At 40.2% G+C, this 24,194-nt stretch overlaps 1 protein-coding gene across 1 annotated transcript; it reads right to left on the bottom strand.

Moving 5' to 3' along the window:
- Nucleotides 1-15,084: 15,084 nt before the first annotated feature.
- On the bottom strand, nt 15,085-19,018 carry LOC110502137 (homeobox even-skipped homolog protein 2). The gene is made up of 3 exons (XM_021580002.2): nt 18,616-19,018; nt 18,040-18,278; nt 15,085-17,285 (listed from the first exon to the last, which is right to left on the bottom strand). Exons 1-3 carry the CDS (start codon nt 19,016-19,018, stop codon nt 16,668-16,670), a joined length of 1,260 nt encoding a protein of 419 aa, XP_021435677.2. The 3' UTR covers nt 15,085-16,667.
- Nucleotides 19,019-24,194: the final 5,176 nt, after the last annotated feature.

The following is a 24,194-nucleotide window of genomic DNA, read 5'->3' as shown; positions in this document are numbered from 1 at the left end:
ACTGTTCCTGGATGGTTGGGAGAAGTTGCTCTCGGAGGATGTGTTGGTACCATTCTTTATTCATGGCTGTGTTCTTAGGCAAAATTGTGAGTGAGCCCACTCCCTTGGCTGAGAAGCAACCTCACACATTAATGGTCTCAGGATAATTTACTGTTGGCATGACACAGGACTGAAGGTAGCGCTCACCTTGTCTTCTCCGGACAAGCTTTTTTCCAGATGCTCCAAACAATCGGAAAGGGGATTCATCAGAGAAAATGACTTTACCCCAGTCCTCAACAGTCCAATCACAGTACCTTTTGCAGAATATCAGTCTGTCCCTGATGTTTTTCCTGGAGAGAAGTGGCTTCTTTGCTGCCCTTCTTGACAACAGGCCATCCTCCAAAAGACTTTGCCTCACTGTGCGTGCAGATGCATTCACACCTGCCTGCTGCCATTCCTGAGCAAACTCTGTACTGGTGGTGCCCAGATCCCACAACTGAATCAACTTTAGGAGATGGTCCTGTCGCTTGCTGGACTTTCTTGGGCGCCCTGAAGCCTTCTTCACAACAATTGAACCACTCTCCTTGAAGTTCTTGATGATCCGATAATGGTTGATTTAGGTGCAATCTTACTGGCAGCAATATCCTTGCCTGTGAAGCCCTTTTTGTGCAAAGCAATGATGACGGCACTTGTTTCCTTGCAGGTAACCATGGTCGACAGAGGAAGAACAATGATTCCAAGCACCACCCTCCTTTTGAAGCTTCTAGTCTGTTATTCAAACTCAATCAGCATGACAGAGTGATCTCCAGCCTTGTCCTCGTCAACACACACACCTGTGTTAACCAGAGAATCACTGATCAGCTGGTCCTTTTGTGGCAGTGCTGAAATGCAGTGGAAATGTTTTTGGGGGATTCAGTTCATTTGCATGGCAAAGAGGGACATTGCAATTAATCTGATCACTCTTCATAACATTCTGGAGTATATGCAAATTCCCATCATACAAACTGAGGCAGCAGACTTTGTGAAAATGTATATTTGTGTCATTCTCAAAACTTTTGGCCACGACTGTACTGTAGTTGGCTCACATTTGATTTGGCCTGTGTGTTATAATAATCACTTCAGATGGGGACAGACATTCAACTTGACTCCATTGAATGTTACAGTGCATCAGGATTCATAGGACATTTCACTCCTGGGTGAAAGCACAAGGTTATGTTCTAGGGTTGTTTACCTCACGTCTTCAAAAAATGTGTAGGGTCTAAAACTAGGCAAATCAGTTAAGAAAAAAAACAACTTATTTTCAATGACAGCCTAGGAACAGTGGGTTAACTGGTCTAGGAACAGTGGGTTAACTGGCCTAGGAACAGTGGGTTAACTGGTCTAGGAACAGTGGGTTAACTGGCCTAGGAACAGTGGGTTAACTGGTCTAGGAACAGTGGGTTAACTGGTCTAGGAACAGTGGGTTAACTGGTCTAGGAACAGTGGGTTAACTGGTCTAGGAACAGTGGGTTAACTGGTATAGGAACAGTGGGTTAACTGGCCTAGGAACAGTGGGTTAACTGGTCTAGGAACAGTGGGTTAACTGGTCTAGGAACAGTGGGTTAACTGGTCTAGGAACAGTGGGTTAACTGGCCTAGGAACAGTGGGTTAACTGGCCTAGGAACAGTGGGTTAACTGGCCTAGGAACAGTGGGTTAACTGGTCTAGGAACAGTGGGTTAACTGGTCTAGGAACAGTGGGTTAACTGGTCTAGGAACAGTGGGTTAACTGGCCTAGGAACAGTGGGTTAACTGGCCTAGGAACAGTGGGTTAACTGGTCTAGGAACAGTGGGTTAACTGGTCTAGGAACAGTGGGTTAACTGCCTTGTTCAGGGGCAGAACGACAATTATTTCATTTTTTTACCTTGTCAGCTCGGGAATTTGATTTTGCAACCTTTCGTTTACAAGTCCAACACTCTAACAGCTAGGCTACCTGCACAATTTACTGTTTTCCTACATTGTTAATGTGGTTGTCAATGTTAAGGTCTCATCCCCAATGTGTGTTTTAAAAAGTAGCAATTATAAATACTCCAAAATGTAGGTAATAACTGTACAGAAGACTTTCACGTCAATATAATGGAACATTCGTCTTTGTCAAGACTGTCCATAAGGTGTTTTAGTTCCATCCCTCCACCACTCTTGGCCCAGTAGAATTCAAGGAGCTTGGAAAGATGCCTGTCCAGGCCTTCATAAAATGTCTTCTTGAGGTCAACAGATACCAGTCTCATGAACTCCAGAGCAACCTGTTTGAAGAGCATACTGTAACATACCAGGGAAGGAATTTTAGGGACAAGGCCACTATGCCTTAAGTGGGCGCCTAATCTACCAGTGCACCAAAACAATCAGCCAGAGCACTGAGGCCACCAAGCAAAATAGCTAATTACATTGCTACAAAACTTTTTTTTTAAATAAAAAAAACATTTGTTAAAAAATCCTATAAAGAATTTAATGTAGAAAAGTGATTAAAATGATGCACTGCCACTTTCAAAACAAAGGGTTACCATGGTAATGGACCTACAGTACTTATACTGATTTGGGGGAAATAACTTGATTTAGCAGTTTAAACTGAAACACTGAAAAACCCAGAAGCATGCTATTAAAATATATACATAGCTAGGAAACATGAAAACTAGCTAAGTCTCAGTTGGGATCATTTAAAATGCATCTATGACAGCCTGTGACTCCCACTGTGCTCATTGTTAAATATAGTTTAAGGAATTCAGAGTCAAGCTATGAAACTAAATGACAGAAATACTTTGAAAACGACAATGGTTTATAACCATAATTGACTTCAGAAAATGTGAGTGAAACGCTTACACTGTAGAGCCCTGCATTTGTGGGACCTATAAACAGTCAGAGAGTTATGATTTTTACACCCAGCCTAAGAGCACCACATTTTTGGAAAGCATATTACATTCATTAATAACTTGTGTAGTTCCTTGTGTCCTCTAATCACCTTCATCTCAAAATGCACAAAGGTCTGAAGGGAGACAAGCTCTTGAGGTATGAGAAACTGTGTATATTAATTTCAACAAGCACAGAAAATCTTGTTGGATTTTTTTGCAAATTATATAAAAGCACTTACTTGTCTGTCTGTGAACAGCGCGGGCCATCTAGATTTGACGTCAATCACAAGGGGCTCATCTTCCACAATCTCCTTTCTTCTTAATGAGAAAGCAGTCATCATTGCTGTATCAACAGTTACCCTAGTCTTCTTTTCTGAATCTCTTCTTGCATATAATCCTTATTGTTGAAATGACTTTTCAAATGAGAAAAGTACTGCTTAACATTACAGGGCTCAGAAAAAATTACAGAGGTCACATTTTATACAAGCAGTAACTGAGTCATGAACATTTATTCTGTGTTGAGTCAAATGCTTCTTGAGTGGTCTATGTTCTTTTTTTCTATGATTTGGTATCTCTGTGTTTGGCCTGGTATGGTTCTTAATCAGAGGCAGCTGTCAATCGTTGTCCCTGATTGAGAACCATACTTAGGCAGCCTGTTTTCACCCTTGAGTTGTGGGTGATTATACTTTCTGTTTAGTGTGGTTTGCACATGTTTCGGTTGTGCGTTTTGTTTAGTTTAAATAAATAACATGAACAAGTACCACGCTGCACATTGGTCCTCACCGTCTTCCACCGACGACCGTTACAACAAGTGAGTCAGCATGTCTGCAAGTTGGCACCATGTATAGCTGCTGGCTAGAGGGGTACTATTTAACAGCATGATGACATCAAGCTTAGCTACAATTATACTACAGTACACGTAGCAGAATTGCACAAGTAATCCGATTTTAAACTGATAGTAAAATACCATTTGCCAAACATAACCAAATATCTGATTTTCTTAATTTAACTAAATTGCCATTTTAACATTGTGTGCGGTGCTAACCAGCTAGCTAGCATGTAACATAGTGGCTAATGTCCTTGCTATTCTTGTGCTGAAAAGTTATCATTCTTTTTTTATAAAGGGCACTTGTTAATTTACCGACTAAAAATGTATACTGTGTAGGTTACCAAGTAGGTAAATAACATGCTAGTGGTTGTATTGTTTTATTAAAGGAGATGCTCACCTTTTGCCAGGCTACTCACTCCTGCTTGGAAAGCTGTTGAATACAGCGCGGTCTTGATCAAGCCACTTCCTGAAATGCACCGCCGCCAAATAAATTACCACCGAGTTCAAAAATAAATTGTGCTAGTACAACAAGTCTTAAAGTAAATTACAAATATGTTCGATTCTAAACATTATACACGTTTGTTTAATAATTAATTGATTACTAGAATTACAAAGGGCAAGTGCTAAACCAAATAAAGTTTGATCTATATCCCTTATCAATGCGCAAACTCTACACAAACATCACACAACGGGATAGGTGATCTGATGCATCCCAAGTTTTTTTTTTTTTTGTCGTTGTATTAAATCTCTTTTATAACCAATTGTAACATTACACTAATTACTTTACCTACATTGGCCTCACCAAACACAAATTGCTAGATGGCTAACCATGAAAGCTTAGGCCCAATACTAGGATCGCTATTACATGTGAACGCATAGAGAAATAGTATGTAAATCATTCTCCTACAGTTTAGTCAGTTAGCAGATGCTCTTATCAGGAGGGACTTACAGTACGTCTTACAGGAATAAGCAATAGGCCTACTTGCTAAGCAAGCAGCTTGGCCTTAGTCACACATGTGTAGACCTTCATACAGTAAAAACTGTAACCCTCAGCTAACACTATGAACCCATATGTAACAGTATAACTTTAGACCGTCCCCTCGCCCATACCCGGGCGTGAACCAGGGACCGTCTGCACACATCAACTACAGTCACCCACGAAGCATCGTTACCCACAAAAGCCGCGGCCCTTGCAGAGCAAGGGGAACCACTACTTCAAGGTCTCAGAGCAAGTGAAGTCACTGATTGAAACGCTATTTAGCGCGCACCACCGCTAACTAGCTAGCCGTTTCACATAGCCCATACAATTGACACAGTTCATGCTATGTGGCTCCATAGTCTTTAACATTTGCTGCATTGCATTACTAGCATTCTAAAGCAATTTTCAATCAGCGGCATGTATTTTTCAACACTGCAGAGAAATGTGTAGATACATGAAGTAATGGGTTATTCCAAAGAAAAGCATATTACTTCTATAGTAGCCTCGTCACATTGCTGCAAAGTCCGAAAGATGTTCTCTGTTTATAAGAAAATCAAGTAGTTTAACCTCTCCAATATTGTCAGCTTGGATTGATCACACAGAAAAATAGTCAATTTTAAATGAAAACTGCCTTCTCAGGAAAACCCTAAACTAAGCTTCTTAATGGTATATTGAATACTATAAACTGGGTGGTTTGAACCCTGAATGCTGATTGGCTGACAGCCGTGGTATGTCAGACCAGTATACCACAGGTATGACAAAACGTTTATTTTTACTGCTCTAATTATGTTGGTAACCAGTTTATAATAGCAGTAAGGCACCTCGGGGGTTTGTGGTATATGGCCAATATATCACGGCTAAGGACTGTATCTGCTTTGCGTCGTGCATAAGAACAGCCCTTAGCCGTGGTATATTGGCTATACACCACACCCTCTCGTGCCTTATTGCTTAAATATAAACCGGGTAGTTTGGGTCCTGGTTGCTGATTGGCTGAAACAGCATTTCAGCCGCTTGTATATCCAGTGGTGGAAAAAATACCAAACTTTCATACTTGAGTAAAAGTAAAGATTACTTTTTAAAAAAGGACTCAAGTTAAAGTGAGTCACCCAGTAAAATACTACTTAAGTAAAATTCTACAAGTATTTGGTTTTAAATGTACTTAAGTATCAAAAGTAAAAGTATAAATAATTTAAAATGTCTTATATTAACCTCTCTGCGCACCGAACCCGTTAGCGGGATTAAATTTGACAACATACGTTGATCGCTACATAAATAGTCATATTAAACATTCATGAAAATACAAGTGTCTCACATGGGTCAAAAGCCTAGAATCTTGCTAATCCAACTGCGTTGTCAGATTTAAAAAAGGATTTACTGCGAAAGAATACAATGTGATTATCTGAGGATAGAGCCCCATAAAAAAACAACTATTTCAACCAGCACAGGCGTAACAAACTGTAACGGCATTCCTTCTCCTCTTCTGAGGAGGAGAAGCGAGAAGGATCGGAGGACCAATGCGCAGAGTGGTAAGTGTCCATAACGTTTATTTTAAGATATAAACAAAACACAACAAAAACACATATAAACACATATAATACAAAACAAAGGTGCGACTCTGGCCGCAAAACCTGAACCTATAGGGGAGGGTCTGGGTGGGCGTCTGTCCGCGGTGGCGGCTCTGGCGCGGGACGTGGACCCCACTTCAACACAGTTTTTCTCGCCTCATTGTCCGCCTTTGTGGCCTCTTACGAGCGGCGACCCTCGCCGCAAACCTTGGACTGGGGACCCACGCTATGGGTCCCGAATGAACGGGAGATTCCGGCAGCGCCGGACAGGCGGGAGACTCCGTCGGCGCCAGGCAGGCGGGAGACTCCGGCGGCTCAGAGCAGACGGGAGACTCTGGCGGCTCAGGGCAGACGGGAACACCTGTAGGCAGAAGATGGAAAGACAACCTGGTGCGGGGGGCTGCCACCGGAGGGCTGGTGCGTGGAGGTGGCACTGGGTAGACCGGACCTTGCAGGCTGCCACCGGAGGGCTGGTGCGTGGAGGTGGCACTGGGTAGACCGGACCTTGCAGGCGCACTGGAGCTCTTGAGCACCGAGCCTGCCCAACCTTACCTGGTTGAATGCTCCCTGCAGCCAGGCCAGTGCGGCGAGGTGGAATAGCACGCACTGGGCTGTGCTGGCGAACCGGGGACACCATGCTTAAGGCTGGTGCCATGTACGCCGGCCCGAGGAGACGCACTGGAGACCAGATGCGTAGAGCCGGCTTCATGGCACCTGGCTCGATGCCCACTCTAGCCCGGCCGATACGAGGAGCTGGAATGTACCGCACTGGGCTATGCACACGCACTGGGGACACTGTGCACTCCACCACATAACACGGGGCCCGGTCCCGGTAAGCAAGGGAAGTTGGCGCAGGTCTCCTACCTGGCTTCGCCACACTCCCTGTGTGCCCCCCCAATACATTTTTGGGGCTGCCTCTCGGGCTTCCAGCCACCCTGCCGTGCTAGCTCCTCATAATGTCGCCTCTCTGCTTTCGCTGCCTCCAGCTCTGCTTTGGGGCGTCGATATTCCCCTGGCTGTTCCCAGGGTCCTTTACTATCCAAAATCTCCTCCCAAGTCCAGTTCTCCAGGTATCGCTGCCTCTCCTGTTGCTGCTGCTGCCTGTTACCACACTGCTTTGTCCTCTGGTGGTGGGTGTTTCTGTAACGGCATTCCTCCTCCTCTGAGGAGGAGAAGCGAGAAGGATTGGAGTACCAATGCGCAACGGAGTAAGTGTCCATAACGTTTATTTAAAGATATAAACAGAACACTATGAAATACAAAACAATAAACGTGAACATGAACGAAAACCGAAACAGTACCGTGTGGCAACAAACACTCACACAGAAACAAACACCCCCAAACCAAAAGTGAAACCCAGGCTACCTAAGTATGATTCTCTATCAGAGACAACTAACGACACCTGCCTCTGATTGAGAACCATACAAAGCTGAACTCAAAACCCCAACATAGAAAAACACACACAGACTGCCCACCCCAACTCACGCCCTGACCATACTAAATAAAGACAAAACAAAGGAAATAAAGGTCAGAACGTGACACAAACAGGCGTAACAAACTGCAAAAAAATTAATTGTTTACCTTTGACGATCTTCCTCTGTTTGCAATCCCAATGCTCATTGTTACACAATGAATGGTCTTTTGTTTGATAAAATACATTTTTATAGTCTAACACAAAACATTTTGTGAACCGCTTGTGTTGTGAATTCCGTCTCATTCCATTTTCAACGACACATTCGAGGTAAATACACACACAAAATGTGACTTTTCCAGTCATGTTTGGTTTCATTGCAATCAACTGGTTTGTTTGTAACACAACCAAACCTGATGGGTCATTTCGCAGGACGTATTGACTGAAAGAAACCGATTTGAAGACAACAAGTAATGACATCATTGTGCACCAATGATATGACCCCTGTTTCGTTGATTGACTGTATTTTAACCCAATGACCACTTATCGTCTTGAAATCTAGCTGGGTAGATAGCCAATGAGCTGAGGTAAACGGCAATATGTAATGTTTATGTGTTGGAAGACCAACCCATGTAAAGAGGTTCATTCCCCGTTGACGATTCATACCGGAAGGAGCCACGCATGTTGAGCACAGCATTGTTTTGGTAAAGCGTATATTCAGCTGTTTATATATCAATCAGTATGGCGACTAAGTCAGGGAAAGCTAAATCTAAATCTAGAAACAGTATACAGATGAACACACAATTTTAGAAGAAATTGATCGAGGACGATTCATTTAGCGATTCCCAAATGGAGGAATATTTTTTGAACGGAGAGGACATCGTTTTGGACTGGTAAGTTCTTCTCGTGCTAATGCCGTTGTTTGAAATTAATAATATAAAATATTATTTGTGAAATGAAATAGCCTATTTGAGGCTGTTGAGGGGAGGGCAGGCCCACAACAACGGCCAAAGTGAAATGGAGACAGTAGATACAGCTGGTCTGTCATAATATAATAGAGACAGTAGATCTAGCTGAAATGTCATAATATAAATGAGACAGTAGATCTAGCAGGTCTATAATAATATATTCAACCTTATGTTCCCTGTACTCTATATATATATATATATATATATATATATATATAATATGTTTATTATACCTGTTAATGCAGGGCTCATATGTGAAACTATTCTAACTGAACATTTTCTTTCACAGTGACACTGACTCCGAATGGGAGCCCCCAGTGCCAAAGTGACCATCCCCCACTGAAGCTGGTTCATCCAGCTCCTGCCACAAGTGCTGTTCATCTGCTCAAATTTCTGCAGGCATGGATGTGCCTCAGGGCCAAAAGGGCACAGCATGGAGGCGTCGCTGTGTTCTTTGCAAAATGAAGTCCCCCATCGCCTGCACCACATGCTTGGTGACATCAGCAGCACAATATTGTGTAGAGGACTGAGGGTCTTCCAAATATTGAAAGTGTTATTTTGTAAATGTATATTTTTTTTTCATGTTTTTTCTCCATTTATTTTGAGGGGGGGGGGGGGGGTGTGTGTTAGAATACCATTTTGGTATTTTGTATATAGTTAATCCATTCAAAATGCATAACTCACCAATTTGGCCACTTGGGTACATTTGGGCTACTTGTGTGGAACACTTGGGTGACTTCATGATAAATGTCATGTAGCACACTCGTTTTGGAAGTTATCATTCTGAAACTTTGCACAAGTACTGTTGCCCTCTTATGTTTTTCACTGAAATTGTACCCGTCATCCTATCTGAATGTTTGTTTTATTTTGTTCATTTTAAAGATGATACAACAATAAAAATATTAAACGTATGTTTTTTTTCATTGTATTATCTAAACCAGATCTATTGTGTTATATTCTCCTACATTCAATTCACATTTACACAAACTTCAGAGTGTTTTCTTTCAAATGGTACCAATAATATGCATATCCTTGGTTCTGTGCCTGAGCTACAGGCAGTTAGATTTGGGTATGTCTTCAGGCGGAAATTTAAAAAAGTAGCTCTAAGAGGATTTAAGAAAACCAGATGACATGATGTTCTTGATATTTTCATTTACGTATAGCCAGGGGCACAGTTCAACACTCAGATATCATTTACAAACGAAGCATTTGTGTTTAGTGAGTCCACCAGATCAGAGGAGGTAGGGATGACCAGGGATGTTCTCTTGATAAGTGCGTGAATTAGACAATGTTCTGCAAAGCATTCAAAATGTAACGACTACTTTTGGGCGTCATGGAAAATGTAAGCAGTAAAAAGTTCAGAAATTTCTTTAGGAATGTACTGGAGTAATAGTAAAAGTTGTCCAAAATAGTAAAGTTAAGTACAGATACCCAAAAAAACTACTTAAGTAGTACTTAAATGTATTTTTACTCAAGTACTTTACACCACTGTGTATATCGGACAATATTCCATGGAATAACGCAAAAATACTTGTTTACTGTTTCTAATTATGTTGGTAACCAGTTTATAATAGCAACAAAACACCTCGGTTTATGCTATATGACCAATACACCGTAACCACACACCCTTTGGCCTCATTACTTAAGTATATGGCACTGTACAATTACATTATGTGATTGACAATAGTCACAACTTTCACCCCTTGTATATATTGATGGGATACAGTAGAAACCAGTCCATTTCAGCAATGGTCAGCTCCTTTTCCTGCCTCATTGCAGATAGTTATGTTCAAGCAATAGTGAATGTAATGCATATTTCCAATAGGTATGTTCCTGGTATTGTCACTATAATCGTGCATGTCACAAGTTAATTGCACTATGAGTTTTCTTAGGACACAGAGTACTTTTTTTATTGCCTAGTTCTTATGTGCTTTGTATTATTCTGTGGCAACTATCCTGGACTGAGAGGCTCACAGACTACAGTTTAAGTCAGAAGTTTACACACACTTAGGTTGGAGTCATTAAAACTCATTTTTCAACCACTCAACGAAACTTCTTGTTAACAAACTATAGTTTTGGCAAGTCGGTTAGGACGTCTACTTTCTGCATGTCACAAGTCATTTTTGAAACAATTATTTACAGACAGATTATTTCACGTATAATTCACTGTATCACAATTCCAGTGGGTCAGAAGTTTACATACACTAAGTTGACTGTGTCTTTAAACAGCTTGGAAATTTCCAGAAAATTATGTCATGGCTTTAGAAGCTTCTGATAGGCTAATTGATATAATTTGTGTAACGCTCGTCGTTGGAATGATGTGAGGACCAAAGCGCAGCGTGGTAAGTGTTCATCATATATTTATTTAACAGAGAACACTAAACAAAATAACAAAGGAGAACGAAACGAAACAGTTCTGTAAGGTGACAGACACATAACAGAAAATAATCACCCACAACTCAAGGGTGAAAACAGGCTGCTGAAAACAGGCTGCTGTATGGTTCTCAATCAGGGACAACGATTGACAGCTGCCTCTGATTGAGAACCATACCAGGCCAAACACAGAGATACCAAATTATAGAAAAAATAACATAGACAACCCACCCAACTCACGCCCTGACCATACTAAAACAAAGACATAACAAAAGAACTAAGGTCAGAACGTGGCAATTTGAGTCAATTGGAGGTGTACCTGTGGATGTATTTCAAGGCCTACCTTCAAACTCAGTGCCTCTTTGCTTGACATCATGGGAAAATCTAAAGAAATCAGCCAAGACCTCAGATAAATAATTGTAGACCTCCACAAGTATGGTTCATCCTTGGGAGCAATTTCCAAACACCTGAAGGTACCACGTTAATCTGTACAAACAATAGTACGCAAGTATTAACACCATGAGACCACGCAGGCGTCATGCCTCTCAGGAAGGAGACACGTCTTAGAGATGAACATACTTTGGTGCGAAAAATGCAAATCAATCCCAGAACAACAGCAAAGGACCTTGTGAAGATACTGGAGGAAACAGGTACAAATGTATCTATATCCACAGTAAAATGAGCCCTATATCGACATAACCTGAAAGGCCACTCAGCAAGGAAGAAGCCACTGCTCAAAAACCGCCATAAAAAAGCCAGACTACGGTTTGAAACTGCACATGGGGACAAAGATCGTACTTTTTGGAGAAATGTCCTTTGGTCTGATGAAACAAAAATAGAACTGTTTGGCCATAATGACCATCGTTATGTTTGGAGGAAAAAGGGGGAGGCTTGCAAGCCGAAGAACACATCCCAACCGTGAAGCACAGGGGTGGCAGCATCATGTTGTGGGGGTGCTTTGCTGCATGAGGGACTGGTGCACTTCACAAAATAGATGGCATCATAGGGAAGGAAAATTATGTGTATATATTGAATGCAACATCTCAAGACAGCAGGAAGTTAAAGCTTGGTCGCAAATGGATCTTCCAAATGGGTCTTCCAAATACTTCCAAAGTTTTGGCACAATGGCTTAAGGACAACAAAGTCAAGGTATTGGAGTGGCCATCACAAAGCCCTGAACTCAATCCTATAGAATATTTGTGGGCAGGACTGAAAAAGCCTGTGAGCAAGGAGGCCTACAAACCTGACTCAGTTACACCAGCTCTGTCAGGGGTAATGGGCCAAAATTCACCCAACCCATATGAGAAGCTTGTGGAAGGCTACCCAAAACGTTTGACCCAAGTTAAACCATTTCAAGGCAATGCTACCAAATACTAGTTGAGTGTATGTAAACTTCTGAACCACTGGGAATGTGATGAAAGAAATAAAAGCTGAAATAAATAATTCTCTCTACTATTATTCTGACATTTCACATTCTTAAAATAAAGTGGTGATCCTAACTGACCTAGGACAGGGAATTTTTACTAGGATTAAATGTCAGGAATTGTGAAAAACTGAGTTTAAATGTTTGAGGCTAATGTGTATGTAAACTTCCGACTTCAACTGTATATGTGAATCCGGAACACAGGTGTATCCAATAAGCTGTGTGAAGTTCATTAGGCCATACCGTATATGATACACTACAAACATTCAAACACAAGAATAGTTCTTTATTTCAATCAAATGGATTTCTAAATGCATTTATGGAGAAAAATGTGTAGTGTTGATTGCATGAACAGAGTTAAAACGCAAACCTGAGATGTATGCTAATGTAGGCATATCCTTTACGAAAATAAAATAATATATTGGCAAACGGGCGTTTGGTGCAGGCGGTAGAAGAACAAAGTCGCGTTAATAAAAACAATGCTTTGTGGAACATACCACTTTAATCGTCTCCTGCAAGAAAGACCGTGCAATATGTTATGTTTAATCCAGTGAAGGTCCTTTCCAAAGATAATTGCGAACATGTTTCAATACATATTCATGAAAATATATATATTTATTTTACGAGAGACCGAATTATATGCTTTTATTGATTGAGGTGATGACCTGCTATTCTAAATGTTATTTGAAAACTATCAAAATGCGTCAAATTGCAAATTGTCAGGCTTGAATCTGAATTAATATCTCATTCATCATCATTAGAGGCTGATAAGTTAATTTAACAATTTAATTCTGTCTAAATGGGTTATAGCTACATTCATGTCATGTAATATATGAAAGTAACATTTGAAAAGAAGCATTCATTTGAGACAAACAGCGGTGGAGATGATTTCACTTCAGTAGGCTAATAACAGCATAAATCTCCCTTTTTGAGAGCCGTGATAAGCCTACAATTATACATTTAGCCTGCACGACAAATATGGCAACATCTGGCATGTCATTAGACTGTTTACAGCATCAGACTGAAACAAATACAATATGTTCCTAACATGATGCCAGAGAAGGCTCTCCAAATCTGATTAAATCAAGTTGACGTGTGTCTGTTTATGTGAGGTCATGTTTGTAAATTAGTTGGACGCCGAAATGCAAAAAAATGCAACAAAAAAAAGTAGATTTGCTGTTATTTAGATAGGTCTATATTACTATGGTGATATAGGTATATTTTACCACGCAACTATAACCAAATGACTATCAGAAGTCTCAGTACTGATACAGAAGGCAACATAACGCATTATTCAATAACAATTTCCAAATCCATAGATGGAGCAGTCGGGTCAGTTTCTTATTTTGTATTTCCACCTTAATAATTAACGGTGGAGTGTTTTGGCCCCACTTGCTCCCTGTAGTTTAGGGTTTTTGTCCTCCCGCAGCAGCTGTCACCCTACATTACTCGCAGTCAGCTCAATGAAACATTATTCTAAACATATGCATCGTAATCAGTTCGGTCACACTTACAAGAACACGCGTTAATAAGGCAATCAATCACTCTGGAACAAGCACGTTGTTCTGTAACAGAGCATAAACAGTATGTAATGAAGAATTGGAGGTTGGCATGACGGGCTGATCAGATAGTCAATGTCAAAAAAATAATGCGCTGAATGTCAGTAAATGTAGTGTTCGTGTCGTTTCTATAACATCTTCAATTTACAACAAGCAGTTCAATTACCCATAAAATACAGTCAATTAAGTAGGGGTGGTTGGACAGTAGGGGCAGAATCATCGATCTTTGTATTTCATTCTCTGGTGGACATTTAATTCGTTGTTTTCTATTAGCACCGTAATAAAGAAAGTATACAATATATTATACAACCCAAATATGATTTTTCTTGTCAAAAGCAATTCGGCAAAAAGGTGACAGTTTTTTTGTTGTATGTTATGATGAATTATTTTTTCAGTCTGCACATTGGATACAAAACTGATCGTGTTATTGTGGGCAGTGTTTTTCCGCTGTCTTTTCCTATGTATATTTTTATCTAACTCAGTGCCTTTGTTGTAGGGGTTGGAACCTTCCGCAGGGAAACATGGCGATATATCACGCCCAGGTCTGCTGCTGACCTAATCCTATTTCTTTAATGGGGACGTTCAAAAAATGTAACTTATCTCAAAGTCCCTTGAAGGCACTCTGGTATATATTTAACCAACTGCAATTAACGACAGTATCAGCTTGTATAATTTAGAGGTAATGTCAAAAAGAATGGTACATTTTAGATTCGGAATGACCCGTGATAGCAGTCTTTATATTGCCAATAGTTTTCGGCGTCGTGTTAATTAATGCCAGACAGACTTTCCGGAGAGAATATAGGCCCAAGTAGCCTGCCAGTATGGCTTCTTATATGCTACAGATACAGCTTCCCTATTGATTATATTATATTTCACCTGTATTTATCTAGGCAAATCAGTTAATTAATAAGAACCTATTGATGTAAATACATAAAGTGCATAATAAACATATTGCACGAAATGTAAACACATAATATCCATAACCAAAGATGATCTCACTTTTATCTCACTTTTATCATACCTCTACAAACCTGTGATTTTGACAAAAATATCGACATGTATTCATATAGTGTGTTTTCAATATCTCAAACAAAGATAGGAAAATGTTTGACGATTTAAAAAAAAAGATTTATTTCCCAAGAACAAACATCATCAATAAATGACATGATTTACATAAAGATATTTACACATTTTTTTCTCAAGTTAAAATGTGTAAATTCATACAGTTGGTAATATTTTAAACACAGAGATATAATATACAGATCCATGTATCTCAGAGACCCTGGGGACATAGGGCAATACACTAGTATTTCATTATTTCAACCTTTTTAAACAGCTTTCACTTATCCTTTTATCAGCCCTTGGAGGCCTTGTTTCAATGTAGTACAACATGTACTCTCGCCTTTTACATGTATGGACTTATAACGTGTATTTTGCATACGACTTATTTGGTTTGTTTGTTGCCATAGAAGCATGTTTACCTTACAATATAATAGTCAAAAGTTATGGTGAAATAGGCGTGTATGATCTCCAGTGTATACGGATTTAAATTGAATAAACATTCAACAAGTCAGATAAATTATTAATATCTATATATAAGAAATGTAATTTACACGTCATGGGTCGTTTTCCAATCCACAGCGGTAAATATTTTGGTTGAAAACTATTTGAACGATATGTACTGTCTGTTGAGTGAAGGGGGCCAGATTGGGAAAGAATGGAAATACCGTTTTTAATTGAACAAGGTTGCTCCATATAACATGTAACGGAAATATAACAGGAAAAGTGTAAAGGGCAGTTGCTGGATCCAACTTCTAACTGAAACGAACATTGGCTCTACCGAGTACACTTTTTTTTTTAAACCTTCACATGTAAGGAATGTCACATTTTACGGTACAATCTAAGCACCAAGAACAATGTTGTATGTTCCAAGTCTTTTATCTGTCATGTCTAATGACTTCCCTCAGGGGGTTATTAGCACCCGACAGCGGGTCTCAGAACGAGGAGTGAAAGTACAAGATTGGCAATTTTCGCCATAATCCTCTATTCTCAACATCATTACTGACAAGTTCGAAGCGGTGCAAAATTCTATGCACCTTACTTGAAGATTAGGAATATCCCTTGAACTGTACCGGTTATTATTCAGTAGTAGTTGTTGTGGCACATAATGTAAATATGATTCTCACCATAACCTACATTAATAACGAATCTACACGTACCAATATTTCATAGAGAAAAGCAATGCCCAGCATTGATTTGATAAATGCAGAGAACAATAATAAATACATAAAAATGCTTACTTTTACAGTGCCTTAAATTAAGACCAAAATATAACTGGGAAATTCGAAAATAAGATAATTGATAGAAAATATATTTGATATAAGTGGATAAATCACGAGTACCGTGGGCCTATCACTAAATTAGATAGTTATTTCTAGGTTTTAAGGCACAGGAATAAAGCTTCATCACCGACGCACGAACAAAATAGTCCGTTAAATTACTGTCAATTTAGCACTTACCAATGTTAACACCTTTTGGCTTCTTTAAAAAAAAAAAGCGAATTATGCTAATTGTTTTGAAATTACCTTTATTTGTCCTCCAAATATTGGAGTCGTAGATGTAGGCCTATGTATAAACTAATAGCAAAGCAGAAAACAGAACCAACTGCACTTGATTTAGATCTTCCACACGATGAAGTTATCTGTTTAGTGAAGATTCCTCTCTCTGATCTGGTGATGGAGCCGACGTTTTGCTCAGGACAGCGGCAGAATACGGAAAAAATCCACTTTCGGACCTTTGCCCGGATGCGGTGCAGTTGAAGTCAGTGTTGGTACTTCTGGAGCCTAGCGCGCTGGCCGCCTGGCTGCTGTGACAACTGAGGCACGAGCATGGCCCAGTGACCGATGGTGCGCTGACCGCAGCTGCACATGCTGCAGCCGCTGCTGCTGATGCTGCCGCAGAGCTATTGAGGCCTGAGGGTGACTGATAAAGTCCTGGGTGCCTGAAGCCACAGAGAAGCTCTGGGCGTGAATAAGGATGGGAGAGTGCACGGAAAGTATCGAGAGGGCGAATGGAGGTAGTGAAAGGTGACGCTGCAGCACCAGACGCAGCTGCGGCAGCGGCAGCGGCAGCTGCTGTGACACCCACATGCGGGTAATAGTGCAGAGGTATGTGGGAATGGAAAGGGTACGGTAGACTTCCGGTGGCTGCCGCGTGCGTCATCATGTAGGTGTAAAAGCTTGGATCTGCTGGATGGGGCCAAGACATTGCCAAACGTTGCCTCTTGTCCTTCATCCGCCTGTTCTGGAACCATACCTACAGACAGAGAATCATCATCCATGTTTACTTTAGGACCCTATTAAATCCAACCCGAACTGTAGCATTGTAGTATTACAAAATATCGGGTCGACTCGCATGCATTTTCCCAATGTTCAGGACATGCGTGTGCCTATATCAATATTTACTGCGTAAACATTGCTAATGCAAGTTTGATCAAATTCGGAGTTTAAAACGAATACATATATTTGTGAATAGTTATTTATAGGGACCCTTAAACAAATCAGCAAGTTGAAGAAATGTGTTGACTTTTTTTGTAGTTTCTTTTTTTCATTTCTTCATTTCAGATTCATTTCTGGAATAGATTCGAGTAGACCATTGTCTTGCTCACAATGTGAATTATACAAAACGGATTCGTTTATAGGTTTGCTCTGTGTGTGTGTGTGTTTTCTCTCTCTATCTCTCTCTCTCTGTGTGTGTGTGTGTGTGTGTGTGTGTGTGTGTGTGTGTGTGTGTGTGTGTGTGTGTGTGTGTGTGTGTGTGTGTGTGTGTGTGTGTTCCGATGTATGCATGTTGACCATCGTGTGTTGTAGTGGAGTGTGTAATATAATTGTAGCATATATATTCCTAACTATTTGTGATGTAACCTACATTATTATGTCATGTATTTTACATTTTTAAATGTAAATGTAAATGCCTGGAATCAAACCAGGGTCTGTAGTGACACCTCTAGCACTGAGTGCCTTAGACCGTTGCACCACCCTGTAATGCATATAACAGAACACAGGCCTACCTTTATTGTAGTTTCAGGTAGATTGAGTGATGCGGCAAGTTCACATCTTCTTGGTCTTGAGACGTAATTTTCCCTGTAAAACTCTTTCTCCAGTCTTCCTATTTGTTCTCTGGTAAATGCAGTCCGGTACCTTCTCACCTGATCCGCATTTGACATGTTTGAACACATTCCATTGCCGTTAAGATTGGAAAGGGAGGATGAATTTGTGTTGGAGCCTCCAGAATTATTGTCAGAAAAACCTTTAGGAAAGAAATATGCAATTATTATTAAATAATCTCATCTAAGCTTTATAGGTAATGTTGTTGTGTATACTGACTATTATATATTCTTATGAAATCACATGAGATAATAACTATACGCTAAAAAATACATAATTTTTTTGTAGCATTTGTTGTGAAATATTTGAAAATGAAACACACTTTTATTCTTTATTAGTTATTATTATTATCTATAATATTGTTATATTATTATAATATTGGTATTGTTATCCATTATCTGTTTTAAAATATCAAATACATTTATTTATCTTTCATGATTTATTTCGATCATTACATTTGAGGTCCAAGTGAATATTACCTTTGTTGTTGTTTTCCTTGTGTTGGCTCGGGGAACGATACGATGGGCATCCCACTTCCACATCACTGTTCATGTCTGAGTCTTGAGAAACTTCAGGGTACAAGCGGATTTTTTTTCTGCTTTCTGACAAGGAAATCTCCGCTGAGGAGTTATTCTCGCTGTTGTGGTGGGCACCGAAAAGTCTGTCCGTTTCGAACTTGCCTTTGTTTGGAATATCCCCGAGACTTCCATGAAGCGAGGCGGAAGTTATTGTCGGGTTTAGTCGATCACTGTGCTGAGCATTTTCAAGGGCCTCCAACACTGAATTTCCAGCCGAGTCTGACAGGTTTGAGAGCCTTTTGCCAGACACGGGACTGTGTAGACCTCTCTCCATCAGAATCATCTCTTTTTTTCTCCTCTCCATCAATAAGCCTTGTAGAATCAGCAACTGTCTCTAAACAATATAACACCTTTTTTTATGAGAGAGAGAGAGAGAGAGAGACGTAAAAATAAATAGAATACCAATGCGAGCAACGAATGACCGTTCAAAATGACCCGTGAATCATTTTTAGCCCAAAATGTAAAGGTACGCGTGAAGCTGCTCGAATTATCGTATATTGTAACAGGTTTATAAGCAAATAAATACGATATGGCGTTCATTTGATGATGGATGCGGCCTGCGGTCAGACGAATGGATAAACACACGGAGCGGAAGAGGAGAAGAAGTGAGGAGTGGAGTGAGTGTGTGTTCCTGGATTGATCCGAGTCTGCTTTAGATTGCTCGTGGGTTTGGCCTCGCCTGAAATTGACAGCCTGATTAATAAAATGAGCGCGGCAACATCTCCCTCTTCTTTCAGGAATATCATTATGCTTTGATTCACTGTTGTTTCTCCCTTCTCTTCTCTCTGCCCCTCAGTCAGCTTCTCTTTCTCCATCGATCATTTCACTGAGGCATTTTTTGAATGATACATTATTACTTAAATATTTATTTTGTGAGATCCATTTAACAGCGTTTAAATGCGAGTTATGATTGTGAATATAACTGTTTCACTTTTTTATCATGATTTGAAGTTGTCTTTTGCGTTTTTGTCATGTTTGTGTTCTACACTGCACACCCGTAAAACACATTTTGAGAGCATCATTATAATATGTCTATAATTTAAACAATCTATGTCAGATACAGTATGGTGTAACCAATGCCACAATGCTTGTGATATTGGCAGTTTCGGTTTTTATTAGTAGCCTATTGTCTCCCTTACTTCTCGAACAATATACTGTGATTTAGAATGAATTACAATTAATAAGAAATTGGACCTAACGAAAACTAATTTCTTCTTTCTTTTTGTAATTTTCAAGCCTGGAATAATTATGTTTTATTGAGTTCAATCAAACTCCTCATGAAATATTACCTTTTTTTTTACACAGGTTTGAAATTGTATTATAATCAGACCTGTGTTGTATATGATTTGGTGTCGTGCATATTTTAGAACTATACTACCAGTATCTCAAAATATATAGGTTACACAAGTTACTACCGGTATCTCAAAATGTATAGGTTACACAGGTAACTACCGGTATCTCAAAATGCATAGGTTACACAGGTAACTACCGGTATCTCAAAATGTATAGGTTACACAGGTTACTACCGGTATCTCAAAATGTATAGGTTACACAGGTAACTACCGGTATCTCAAAATGCATAGGTTACACAGGTTGCTACCGGTATCTCAAAATGTGTAGGTTACACAGGTTGCAATCACAAGTTTCTTCTGTTATCAAGTATTGTGGTATTAATATTGTGATGAGTTAGTAGCATGTCTCCCGATGTGTTGCTTCTAGATCTTTTAGGCATCATGAACTATAAGGTATATTGTAATATTGTTTGGAACAGAATACATCCAGGTAATGCTCTGTCTCCTAAATGGTGTCAGATTCAGAGGGAGAATGGCTCCTAACGGTAAGGTGAATGCATCGTGTATACGGTGACGGAATGTAACAAAGCAGGAAGGAACGTCGTGTATGCATCCTTTGGCGCCCCCCAGTGTTTCCCTGGATTATCACAATGCCTGAGCGTTGAGGTGTTCCATTTTCTGTGAGTAGTAAGGCCATCCTGTGATGAACAAGACAATATCTACAGTTTAAGTTTACATACACCTTAGCCAAAAACATTTAAACTCAGTTTTTCACAATTCCTGACATTTAATCCCAGTAAAAAAATCCTGTTTTAGGTCAGTTAGGATCACCACTTTATTTTAAGAATGTGAAATGTCAGAATAATAGTTTATACAATTATTTATTTCAGCTTTAATTTATTTCATCACATTCCCAGTGGGTCAGAAGTTTACATACACTCAATTAGTATTTGCTAGCATTGCATTTAAATTGTTTATTTTCGTTCAAATGTTTCGGGCAGCCTTCCACAAGCTTCCCACAATAAGTTGGGTGAATTTTGGCCCATTCCTCCTGACAGAGCTGGTGTAACGGAGTCAGGTTTGTAGGCCTCCTTGCTCGCACACGCTTTTTCAGTTCTATATGCTATATGCTATATGACGGCCAATCCAATACCTTGACAATGTTATCCTTAAGCCATTTTGCCACAACTTTGGAAGTAAGCTTGGGGTCATTGTCCATTTGGAAGACCCATTTGCCACCAAGCTTTAACATCAGCCAAGACTGATGTCTTGAGATGTTGCTTCAATATATTCACTTAATTTTCCGTCATCATGTTGCCATCTATTTTGTGAAGTGCACCAGTCCCTCATGCAGTAAAGCACCCCCACAACATGATGCTGCCATCCCTGTGCTTCATGGTTGGGATGGTGTTCTTCGGCTTGCAAGCCTCCCCTTTTTCCTCCAAACATAAGGACGGTCATTATGGCCAAACATTTCTATTTTTATTTAATCAGACCAAAGGACATTTCTCCAAAAAGTACGATCTTTTTGCACTTTTCGCACCAAAGTACATTAATCTCTAAGAGACAGAACGCGTCTCCTTCCTGAACGGTATGACGGCTGCGTGGTCCCATGATGTTTATCCATACATACTATTGTTTGTACAGATGAATGTGGTACCTTCAGGCATTTGGAAATTCCTCCCAAGGATGAACCAGACTTGTGGAGGTCTGCAATTTTTATCTGAGGTGTTGGCTGATTTCTTTTGATTTCCCCATGATGTCAAGCAAAGAGGCACTGAGTTTGAAGGTAGGCCTTGAAATACATCTACAGGTACACCTCCAATTGACTCAAATTATGTAATTTCGCCTATCAGAAGCTTCTAAAGCCATAACAAAAACGTCTGTAATTTTCCAAGTTGTTTAAAGGCACAGTTTTTACCCCCATTTTATTTTCACCTTTATTTAACCAGGTAGGCCAGTTGAGAACAAGTTCTCATTTACATCTGCGACCTGGCCAAGATAAAGCAAAGCAGTGCGACACAAACAACAACACAGAGTTTCACATGGAATAAACAAGTGTACAGTCAATAACACGATAGAAGAAGAAAAAAGTCTATATACACTGTGTACAAATGGAGTGAGGAGGTAAGGCAATAAATAGGCCACAGTAACGAAGTAATTACAATTTAGCAAATTAACACTGGACTGAGAGATGAGCAGATGATGATGTGCAAGTAGAAATACTGGTGTGCAAAAGAGCAGAAAAGTAAATAAAAACAATATGGGGATGAGGTAGGTAGATTGGGTGGGCTATTTACAGATGGGATATGTATAGCTGCAGCGATCGGTTAGCTGCTCACATAGCTGATGTTTAAAGTTAGTGAGGGAAATATAAGTCACCAGCTTCAGCGATTTTTGCAATTTGTTCCAGTCATTGGCAGCAGAGAACTGGAAGGAAAGCGGTCAGCTTAGTGTATGTAAACTTCTGACCCACTGGAATTGTGATACAGTGAATTATAAGTGAAATAATCTGTCTGTAAATAATTGTTGGAAAAATGACTTGTGTCATGCACAAAGTAGATGTCATAACCGCCTTGCCAAAACAATGGTTTAACAACAAGAAATTTGTGGAGTGGTTAAGTGTATGTAAACTTCCGACTTCAACTGTACGTACGGTCCACTGTGGTGACAACGTCATCAATGCACTTATTGATTGAGCCAGTGACTGATGTGGTGTACTCCTCAAGGCCATCAGAAGAATCCCGGAACGTGTTCCAGTCTGTGCTAGCAAAACAGTCCTGTAGCTTAGCATCTGCATCATCTGACCACGTCCTTATTGAGTGAGTCGCTGGTACTTCCTGCTTTAGTTTTTTTTTGTAAACAGGAATCAAGAGGATAGAGTTATGGTCAGATTTGCCAAATAGAGGCCAAGGGAAAGCTTTGTACATGTCTCTGTGTGTGGAGTAAAGATGGTCTAGAGGTTTGTACATGTCTCTGTGTGTGGAGTAAAGGTGGTCTAGAGGTTTGTACGTGTCTCTGTGTGTGGAGTAAAGATGGTCTAGAGGTTTGTACGTGTCTCTGTGTGTGGAGTAAAGATGGTCTAGAAGTTTGTACGTGTCTCTGTGTGTGGAGTAAAGATGGTCTAGAGGTTTGTACGTGTCTCTGTGTGTGGAGTTAGGGTGGTCTAGAGGTTTGTACATGTCTCTTTGTGTGGAGTAAAGATGGTCTAGAGGTTTGTACGTGTCTCTGTGTGTGGAGTAAAGATGGTCTAGAAGTTTGTACGTGTCTCTGTGTGTGGAGTAAAGATGGTCTAGAGGTTTGTACGTGTCTCTGTGTGTGGAGTTAGGGTGGTCTAGAGGTTTGTACATGTCTCTTTGTGTGGAGTAAAGATGGTCTAGAGGTTTGTACATGTCTCTGTGTGTGGAGTAAAGATGGTCTAGAGGTTTGTACGTGTCTCTGTGTGTGGAGTAAAGATGGTCTAGAAGTTTGTACGTGTCTCTGTGTGTGGAGTAACGATGGTCTAGAGGTTTGTACATGTCTCTGTGTGTGGAGTTAGGGTGGTCTAGAGGTTTGTACATGTCTCTGTGTGTGGAGTTAGGGTGGTCTAGAGGTTTGTACATGTCTCTGTGTGTGGAGTTAGGGTGGTCTAGAGGTTTGTACGTGTCTCTGTGTGTGGAGTAAAGATGGTCTAGAGGTTTGTACGTGTCTCTGTGTGTGGAGTAAAGGTGGTCTAGAGGTTTGTACGTGTCTCTGTGTGTGGAGTAAAGATGGTCTAGAGGTTTGTACGTGTCTCTGTGTGTGGAGTAAAGATGGTCTAGAGGTTTGTACGTGTCTCTGTGTGTGGAGTAAAGATGGTCTAGAGGTTTGTACGTGTCTCTGTGTGTGGAGTAAAGATGGTCTAGAGGTTTGTACTTGGCTCTCTGTGTGGAGTAAAGATGGTCTAGAGGTTTGTACTTGGCTCTCTGTGTGGAGTAAAGGTCTAGAGTTGTTTTCCCTCTGGTTGCACATTTAGCATGCTGATAGAAATTAAGTAAAACGGATATAAGTTTCCCTGCATTAAAGTCATCGGCAACGCCTCTGGATGAGCATTTTCTTGTTTGCTTATGGCCTTATACAGCTCGTTGAGTGTCGTCTTAGTGCCAGCACCAGAAGCTCTTTTCGGTCATAAGAGACAGTGGCAGAAACATTATGTACAAAGTAAGTTAC

Source organism: Oncorhynchus mykiss, chromosome 22, assembly GCF_013265735.2.
Source record: "Oncorhynchus mykiss isolate Arlee chromosome 22, USDA_OmykA_1.1, whole genome shotgun sequence".
NCBI lineage: Eukaryota > Metazoa > Chordata > Actinopteri > Salmoniformes > Salmonidae > Oncorhynchus > Oncorhynchus mykiss.
Note: the sequence above shows the minus strand (reverse complement) of the source record. Positions and strands in the feature narration are given on the sequence as shown.